At 37.4% G+C, this 10,147-nt stretch overlaps 1 protein-coding gene across 1 annotated transcript; it reads right to left on the reverse strand.

Annotated features, from left to right (window-relative positions):
* Positions 1–4,216: 4,216 nt before the first annotated feature.
* LOC107489354 (uncharacterized) lies at positions 4,217–4,813 on the reverse strand. The gene has a single exon (XM_016110109.1). The coding sequence runs from the start codon at positions 4,811–4,813 to the stop codon at positions 4,217–4,219; it is 597 nt and encodes a 198-aa protein (XP_015965595.1).
* Between the last annotated feature and the right edge of the window lie 5,334 nt (positions 4,814–10,147).

Here is a 10,147-nt window from a genome sequence, read left to right on the forward strand (position 1 = left end):
TTGAAGGATTTATTTTGGAACATGGTTTTTGAGCTAAGAACTGATACACAAAAACTTGTCTCTCAACAAATTTCCTACCGGCAAGTGCACCGGATTATCGTCAAGTAAAAACTCACAGTAGAGTGAGGTCGAATTCCACAGGGATTGGTTGGTTGATCAGCATTAATTGGAGAATCGTTCTAGTTGAACTGAATCAGAATTGAATTGAGGTTGCAGAATGTAAATTGGCGGGAAACCTAAAGTGCAATAAATGTAAATAACTGAATCTAAATGGCAGAAAGCGAATTGCATGGAATTCAAGTACAGAAACTTAAATTGCAAGAAATTAAAAGCGAATGGGGATTGTTAAGGATCAAAGTAAGTTGCAGAAATGAAAGAATGGGTAAGATCAGAGAGGGAAAAGCTCATTGCGGTCAGGAGATGTAATAATCCTCCGGATCAAATTTATTTTCATCTCTTCCTCAATCAATGCATTCATTGATCTCCTTAGCAATCTTAAGTGATTAGATCCCAATTCCTTGGCAATCTAATCTCTCTAAGCATGAACAATTACCCAATTCTTTGATTTAAGTGCTCACAGAAAGAGATGAAGTATGGTCACTGATTATACCACACATATTTATATATCAAAGTGTTGGTAGGATTACATGTCACGATATTAATCCAAACCCCAATCTAATCCAATGTGAGAAAGTGTTTCTACATGATCTCCTCATTCCTCTTCCAAGGTTCAGAGGAGATCCAATTATACATAGGTTCTTTTCTGAGATAACTATCCAATTGGATGAAGACCGAAAGTTTTCTAGCAAAACCAAGAGAAATGAAAGAAGGAGAAGAATGAAAACTAATATTGATCCATTGAATTACACAGAGCTCCCTAATCCAATGAAAGGGGTTTAGTTGTTCATATCTCTAAGAATGGAAAACGGAATAGAAAAGTACATTGCAGAAAGAACAAAATGCAGAGAAAGATAAAATTGGCAGAGTTTCAGTCTCTCACTGTATTAGCCCCCTTACTAACTTGAACTCTAAGCTATTTATACTACTTTCTTCAATTGATCTTCAAATTATCTCAATTGGGTTTTTGTCCTTTGTTGAAGTTGATGCACTTGGCTCCCATGCTGTTGAGAAAAGAGGTGCTTTGAAATGCAGAGTTCTGATGCCCACGTTTGAGTTCACATTCGAGGTCAAACATTGAGTCAAACATCCTTTAGAGAAAATTGATTTTGGACGTTTTGAGCAATGTTTGAATCAACGTTGGAGTGCCAACGTTTTCTTGTCAACGCGTACGAGTGACATACGCGTGCAAGTGGATGGTACAAATTACCAGTTCATGCGTCTGCGCTGCCTATGCGTACGCGTGTTTTGGGCCAGAATGCTTATCCACGCGTGCGCGTCTCCTACACGTGTACATGCATGCAAAATCCCCAAATCAAATTTTGAAACGTTTTCATGCATGTTGGCCTCAGCGTTGGACCAACAACGCTCCCCCCAACGTTGATTCCTCCACGCGTGCGTGTCACCTACGTATGCGCGTAGATTGCCGAATTTCACGCTCACGCATACGCGTACGCGTCGATGCGCTTTTCCAAAATTGAGTTTTGAACTTCATATCGCGCATGTTGGAATCAATGTTTGAGTGGTAACGTTCCCTCCAACGTTGGCGTATCCACGCGTGCGCGTCACCGACGTGTGCGTGTGGATTGGCAAAAATTCACAATCCACGTGTGCGCGCATAGCACACGTACGCGTCACCACAAATTTTAATTTTTTAGAAAGCATGTTGTATCACTAGCGTTGGAGGAAATGTTGGCTCACCAACGCTCCCTCCAACGTAGGTATCAGATAATTATGCAGAACTTTGCTCTGCCTTCCTTCCAACAATTGAGGCAACGTTGGTGGTCCAACTTTGGCCACCAACGTTGCTTCCTCTTCCTTCTTTCTGTGGCTATTCTTCAACTTCCTTCCATGCCTTTCTCCACCTATCATCAAGCAATACATGCATCAAAGCCTTGCTAATATCATAAGAGATTGCATCATCCTTAGCACACAAGTAATTATAGCATAAATCTCATGAAAAAGCATCAAATTTACTATGTTTGAATGAATCAAGGTGTGTATGAGCTTTTAACCCAAATGATTGCTTATAGCTCAAGAAAGTGCATAAAACCTACTAAAAACAAAAGAAAAAAGCTAGTGAAACTAGCCTAAGATGCCTTGGCATCACAACACCAAACTTAAATCTTGCTTGTCCCCAAGCAAGCACTGAATTATGAGAGGAATGAATGAAACAGAAGGTAATGTCCATGTCAGCAAGTAATTGGAATTAATTCATGGGGTTTTATGTAGAGAATATTGCAACTCACTTTTATTGATTTTTAGGTGATAAGTGTCCTTTTTAAGCATCGACCAACATACTGCTATGACCTCTTATTATTCATCCTTGGTTTTTGATTTCTTTGTTTTAGAACTTATTTCTCACTTGTAGCTTAGTGTCATGTGTTGTAGCAGCTTTTTAGCTTATTTTCACTCAACATATATTCACCACAAACACTTGGCTCAAATTCTTCTTAAGATATTGATGCCCAGCACCCCTTTGGGTTACTAAATGCCTTGTAACTAGGTTGCTCTTGATAATGGACTTTTGGTTGATAATCCCGGATTAGTTAACCCAAGTTACCAAATGTTAAAGCACTCCATAGAACTTAATCAACCAAGCAAATCCTAGTACAAAGACACCACAGGCATATGTCTTAAGGTCCAAGCTATTGGTGTCTAGCCTTGTTTTTTGTTTCTTCCATTTTTGTTGCCAATGTTGGCTTTTCTTTTTCTTTTGTTTTATTTTTGTTCTTTCTTCCAAGGATTTCTATTTGCTAAGATTCATAGATAGTAGCCAAGTTTTTCACAAAAGAGGGACACTCTACCCTTTTTTTTTCATTATTAGTGAGCTAGCTACACCATCAGACATGCATACCACCACTCAATCTTTATTTTCTTCCTTGCCAAATGGAAACATTTCACTTCTGTTCAAACATTTTTATTTGATTAAAACAAGGGGGCAAGCACACATTCAAGCAAGTGAAATTAACCAGGCACTTAGACTAAACACTTATTTAAAATTTTAAAAAGATGTGAAACAAAGAATTCAGACACAGGCAGACTATTCGGTAGAGGTACATTCAGACTTCCAATTCAAGCAATTTAAGTGAAAGCAGTTAAGTGACAATACAACCTTTTGGCCTCTTTTCCATTGTTTATCATCTTTCCTAACCTTGGTGTTCTCTTTATCCCTGGATGTTGGTGCATAGTCTATCCCAAGGGTTGATTGTCTTCCTGCAAAACTTTTGGAAGTTGCTTGTCCCTCAAGCACTTGAGAAATGGTTAGTCTGTGTGTATGCTTATGATTTTCTGGACCTAAGCTGGTGTGTGAACACCAAACTTAGTTCCTTTCTTACTTCTATATGCAGCAGAGTGAATACATACATTAAACATCAAGTGCTTTTATTGGCCAAATAAGCTGTGAACTGAAATTCAAAAATTTGTCAAGTAGTTTCTCTGATTATTTGGAGCTCCTAGCCAATTATGCTGCGGGATGTAATGTGCTTTTAGTGAAATCTATGGTGGAACACCAAACTTAGAATTGCACATTCACTTTTGAGTTCCTTTGATGTGTAACACCAAACTTAGCCCTTGCAATGCAGAGAAATCTTCTTGACTCTTTTATTGACAAGCTATGAGAAGGAAATTACCTTTGGTTGGGTTACCTCCCAACAAGCGCTCTTTTATCATCACTAGCTTGGCGTTCTCTCCTGTCAGGGTGGATTGTAGTGCCTCTTGTCCTCTCCTTCCACAGTGAAGCTTTCTCCACTTGATTCCTTTATGATTTCCACATGTTCCAAGGAAAGGACCTTTCTGATTGTGAACACTTGCGGTAACTGAGATGGAATGGTTGGAAGATGGGGTGGGATTGGTGGATGGTGGTTTGATATCACCTTGTCTCCAGGGGAAAAACCTTCTGTAGGAATCTTCTTGATTCTCCATCCCCTTGGAAATTTTTTCACAACTCTTTTCTCCTCTTCCAGTAGTGCTCTAGTGATTCTTGTGTTAGGGAGGTCCTGTTTAGCTGCTCTTTCTAATTCTCATGGCTTTAGCTCTTTCTTGAGCTCCTTTAGTTGCTATATCTCTTGAAATTCTTTCTTGTTCACCAAGGATTATTTCAGGGCTCTGCTTCTGGTTCACTATTGCTTTCTTCCAGGGACATTTTGGTGTGATCATCTTTCGACTCCTTAGGTTCTAGCTCAGATTCAGGTGTAGGTTTGAAAACATGAAAAGTGAGATATTTATCATGTATTCTCAGTATTAACTCTGCTTGTTCCACATCTACGAGCGCTCTAGCAGTGGCTAGAAATAGTCTTCCCAAAATGATTGGATGGAGGTAACTTTCTTCCATGTCTAGAACAACAAAATCTGTGGAGAGGAAGTATTTCCTAACCTTTACCAATACATTCTCCACTACTCCTACTGCTTGTTTCTGAGTCTTATCAGCTAGTTGAAGGACTACATATGTGCGTCTCAGCTCATTAATCTGTAGCTTCCTCATGAGAGATAGTGGCATGAGATTTATGCTTGCTCCTAGATCACAGAATCCCTTGTCAATCATTGTATCACCTATAACACAGGGGATGTGAAAACTTCCTGGACCTTTTTTCTTTGTAAGTAAGTCCTTCTGGATGAGGGCACTGCATTCCTTGTTTATCACACTATTTGTCCCCCCTTCAAGGTGCTCTTCTTGGCTAGTAGCTCCTTCATACATTTAATGTAGGTGGGCATCTGTTGGAGGGCTTCCAGGAAAAGGGTGTTGACACGAAGAGACTTAAATATGTCCAGGAATCTAGTGTACGTTTTCTTTTCTTACTACCCTTGAGTCTCTGAGGGATTGGCGCCTTAGGAACATAAGGTTCCAGAATTTCCTCATCCTTTGATTCTTTTCCAGTTAGCTTTGGGTAAATTGAGGTTTCTGTGGCGCTAAACTAGTTTTTTGAACTTCACCCTCTGATCCGAAATATCTGACCTTGTCTGTGGTGTTTTTAGTAGGATTAGAGGAGATTAAATTGTTAGGGAAATAGGGTTTAATCACTTACGGTTAGCCATAGAATGAATCATTCATTATTAAAGTAGTTAGTAAGAAATATTAATCCGGAAAGATAAACATCTCCGAGACCTTAACTGTTTTCCTTTATATTAATCTTACATCAACCTTTTCTTGCTTCACTGATTTATGCGTTTACATCAACAACAACAGCCACTTTTTACTATTTGCCTGACTAAGTCCACAGGATAACTATTGCTTGCTTAATCCAACAATCCTTTGTGGGATCGACCCTCACTCACATGAGGTATTACTTGGATGACCCAGTGCACTTGCCGGTGAAGTTGTGCGAGTTCTAATTTCACCCACCAAGTTTTTGGCGCCGTTGCCAGGGATTGTTCGTGATTGACAACTACTAGTTGTCTTGCTACTTAGATTAGGTATATTTTTATTTTTATTTTTCTATTTATCAGTTTTTGACCATTTATTTCCTTTTGAGTTTTCAAATTTTAAGTCTTACTTATTTCTCTATATTTTTGAAATTTCCCTTTGTAATTTTTCTTGAATTTTTTATTTTAAGTTTGGTGTTTCTTAGTAGTTTTGGCTAATTTTCTTCTTGATTTTCGAATTTGATCTTGTTTGCTTTCTTGAAAATTTTGATTTCTTATTTATCTTTTTCCTTTGATTTTCAAAAAAAAAAAGGTTATACAGAAAAACTTTTCTCTTGAATTTTTGAAAACTCTTGCATCTTTATCTTATTTTGATTTAATTTCAAATTTTAAGTTTGGTGTTTCTTTTTATATTTTTTATTTTCTTGAATTCTTGACTTCTATCTTGTTTATCTCTTCCTTTTAATTTTTAATTTTTGTTATCTTCTTTTTATTTAATTTTAAATTTTAAATTTGGTGTCCCGTTAGTGATCATTTTGTTTAATTTAATTTTCTTTAATCATATCTTGTTTATCTTCCTTGATCTTGGATCTTAATCCTATCTTTTACTTGATTTTCAAAACTTGTTATCTGATCTGTAGTTTAAATTCATATTTTAAAGTTTAGAGTTTCTTTAGTTTTTATTTCTTTAATTGTGAAATTCAAAACCTTTATTTGACCTTTTCCTTTTATTTCTTGTATCTTTATTTTCAAATCTTTTTAATTAATTGTTTGCTTTATCCTGTTTTAATTTTTAAGTTTGGAGTTTTTTTAGTTTTTTTTCCTTCAAATTGAATTTCAAAATCTAATTTGACTTTTCTCTCTCTAAATTTTTGAAAATTTTCAAATTAATTCTTCTATCTTTATTTCAAATCTTGTTAGTTAATTAGTTGCTTTATCCTATTTTAATTTTAAAAGTTTGGTGTTTCTTTAATTCCTCTTTTCTTCCTTTTTTTTCGAAAACTTCTTATCCTCTTTCTTTTTCATTATATTTTCGAAAATTTTTAAACTAAAATACCCATCTTCATTTTGGATCTTTTTATTTGTTACTCTATCTCATTTGATATCTTTATTAAGAGTTTCACATAGGGAGTCCTCTATACTCGGACATAGAGACTCCCATCTTTTCTTTTCTTGTTTTGTTTCTTCTTATTTATGAGCAGGAACAGGAAAAGAGAACCTCTTCTTGATCCTGACCCTGAACCTGAGAGGACCTTGAGGCGGCGTTTGCAACAAGCTCAAGCTTGCAGAGCCGGAGGGAATCTCACAGAATCTTTTGAGAAAGAAGCTGAAGATACAACTATGGTAGCTAATCCGAACGCTGGAAGAGATGCAAGGAAGGTCTTTGGCTCTTAGACTACACCCACATCTGACTTCTATGGGCGCAACATATCCATACCTGCCATAGGTGCCAATAATTTCGAGCTTAAGCCTCAACTAGTCACTCTGGTGCAATAGAATTATCAGTTTCATGGACTCCTATAGGAGGACCCCGACAAGTTCATATTTGATTTCCTGCAGATCTGTGACACATTCAAGACCAATGGAGTGAACCCTGAGGTTTACAAGCTCATGCTCTTTCCTTTTACTGTAAGGGACAGAGCAAAGCTTTGGCTGGATTCTTAGCCTAAGGAGGGTTTGGACACATGGGAGAAGGTGGTCAATGGATTTTTGATCAAGTTCTTTCCACCTCAGAGGCTGAGTAAGCTTAGGGTAGAAGTTCAGACCTTCAAACAGAAAGAGGGAGAGTCCCTCAACGAAGCCTGGGAGAGGTACAAATAGCTGATCAGGAGATGCCCTTCCGACATGATCTTAGAGTGGACCATGTTGGAGATCTTCCATGATGGCCTCTCTGAGATGTCCAAGATGTCATTGGATCACTCTGCTTCTATTCCACATGAAGAAGACTCCTGAGGAGGCACATGAGCTCATTGAGATAGTTGCTAACAACCAATATATGTACACTTCTGAGAGAAACTCTGTGAACATTGGGACTACTCAGAAGAGAGGAGTCATTGAGGTGGACACTCTAGACACCATTTTGGCTCAAAACAAGCTATGTCCCAATAGATCAACATGATCTCCCAACACTTGAGCGGGATGCAAGTTTCAGCTGTCACAACTCAAGATGTATCCTACGAAGGAGACGCTGGTAAAAATGCTTTGACCACCATGGAGGAAGTGAACTACCTCGGAAATTCCTCCAGGAATCCCAATAATAATCCCTTTTCAAACACTTTCAATCAGGGATGGAGGAATCACCCTAACTTCGGGTGGAGAGATCAGCAGATGCCTCAACAAGGCTTCAATAATAATCAGGGTGAAACCAATCAAAACAGGTCTAATAGCAAATAGTTCCAACCCTCTCAGCAGCAGATGGAGACGCCCACACAGAGCCTCTCTGACCTGGCTATGATAGTATCTAACCTCTCTAAGACCACTCATAGTTTCATGGCAAAGACTAAGTCTTTGATGAGTAAATATTTTATACGCTTTTTGGTGGTATTTTCGTGTAGTTTTTAGTGTGCTTTAATTATTTTTTAGTATATTTTTATTAGTTTTTATGAAAAAATCAGATTTCTAGACTTTACTATGAGTTTGTGTGTTTTTCTATAATTTCAGGTATCTTTTGGCTGAAATTGAGGGACCTGAGCAAAAATCTGATTCAATGGCTGAAAAAGGACTGCAGATGCTGTTGGATTCTGACCCTCCTGTACGCGAAATGGAGTTTCTTGAGCTAGAGAAGCCCAATTGGTGCGCTTTTAATTGTGTTGGAAAGTAGACATCTTGGGCATTCCTACAATGTATAATAGTCTATACTTTTCCCGAGATTTGATAGCGTAAACTGGCGTTTAAACGCTAGCTTATTACTATTTTTTAGCGTTAAATGCCAGAACTGGCATAAAAGTTGGAGTTAAATGCCCAAACTGGCACCAAAGCTGGCGTTTAACTCCAAGAATAGCCTATGCACGTGAAAGCTTCAATGCTCAGCCCAAACACACACCAAGTGGGCCCGGAAGTGGATTTCTGCACTATCTATCTTAGTTTACTCATTTTCTGTAAACCTAGGTTACTAGTTTAGTATAAAAACTACTTTTAGAGATTTATTTTGTACCTCATGACATTTTACATCTGAATTTGTATCTTCTAAGGCATGAGTCTCTAAACCCCATGGTTGGGGGTGAGGAGCTCTGCTGTGTCTCAATGGATTAATGCAATTATTACTGTTTTCTATTCATTCGCACTTCAACATGATGAATGTGATGATCCATGACACTCATCACCATTCTCAACTTATGAATGCGTGCCTGACAATCACTTCCATTCTACCTTAGATTGAGTGTGTATCTCTTGGGTTCCTGGTTCACGAGTTTGATTGCCTCTCCTGACAATAGAGTGTTCAAATCCGTGAAACCAGAGTCTTCGTGGTATAAGCTAGAATCAATTGGCAGCACTCTTGAGATTTGGAAAGTCTAAACCTTGTCTGTGGTATTCTGAGTAGGATTTAGGAAGGGGTGACTGTGACGAGCTTCAAACTCATAAATGTTGGGCGCAGTGACAGTGTGCAAAAGGATCAATGGATCCTATTCTAGCACGAGTGAGAACAGACAGATTATTAGCCCTACGGAACCCGTAGTTGGACCATTTTCACTGAGAGGACGGATGGTAGCCATTGACAATGGTGATCCACCAACATACAGCTTGCCATGGAAAGAGCCTTGCATGCGTGAAGAAGACAACAGTAGGAAAATAAAGATTCAAAAGATAGAGCATCCTCAAAACCTCAACCTGTTCTCCATTACTGCATAACAAGTACTTTTTATTTCATGTTCTTTTACTTTCTGCAATTAAAACTAAGAATCATTATTGATATCCTGACTAAGAGTTACAAGATAACCATAGCTTGCTTCAAGCCGACAATCTCCGTAAGATCGACTCTTACTCACATAAGGTATTACTTGGACGACCCAGTGCACTTGCTGGTTAGTTGTGCGGGATTGCAAAAGTGTGATTTTAATTTCATGCATCAAGTTTTTGGCGTCGTTGTTGGGGATTGTTCGAGTTTGGACAACTGACGGTTCATCTTGTTGCTTAGATTAGGAATAATTTATTTTTATTGGTTTAGAGTCACTAAATTTGAGTCTTTTGTTTGAGTTTAATTTTATGTTTTAAGTTTGGTGTCCTTTTTGCGTTTTTCCTTTTAATTTTTGAAAAAAAATTGTGTTTAGTTTTCTAAAAATTCTAAGTTTGGTGTCTTTTGTTGTTTATTATCTTATACATTTTTTAATTATTAATTCCAAGTACAAAAATTTTTATGTTCGGTGTCCCTTGTGTTCTTATTTTCTTAAAAATTTTCAAAAATTTTTTGGTGTTCATCTTGATCTTCAAAGTTTTCTTGGTGTTTATCTTGACATTCAAAGTTTTCTTGTTTGTTCCTTTGTTTTAATCTAAAAATTTCAAGTTTGGTGTCACTTTGTTGTTTTTCTCTCTCCACATTAAATTCAAAAATAAAAAAATATTTTTTCCTTTAATTCCTCATAAAATTTCGAATCCCTTAGGTTGACTTGGTCAAAATTTTCTAAAATCATATATTTTTCAAAACTTCCTAACCACTTCTCTCTCTTCATTT

The sequence above is a fragment of the Arachis duranensis genome, chromosome 5, assembly GCF_000817695.3.
Source record: "Arachis duranensis cultivar V14167 chromosome 5, aradu.V14167.gnm2.J7QH, whole genome shotgun sequence".
NCBI lineage: Eukaryota > Viridiplantae > Streptophyta > Magnoliopsida > Fabales > Fabaceae > Arachis > Arachis duranensis.

Bases quoted from the DNA above. Each gene is read 5' to 3' on its own strand.
- LOC107489354 (XM_016110109.1), bottom strand. From the start codon at position 4,813: ATGTATGAAGGAGCTACTAGCCAAGAAGAGCACCTTGAAGGGGGGACA.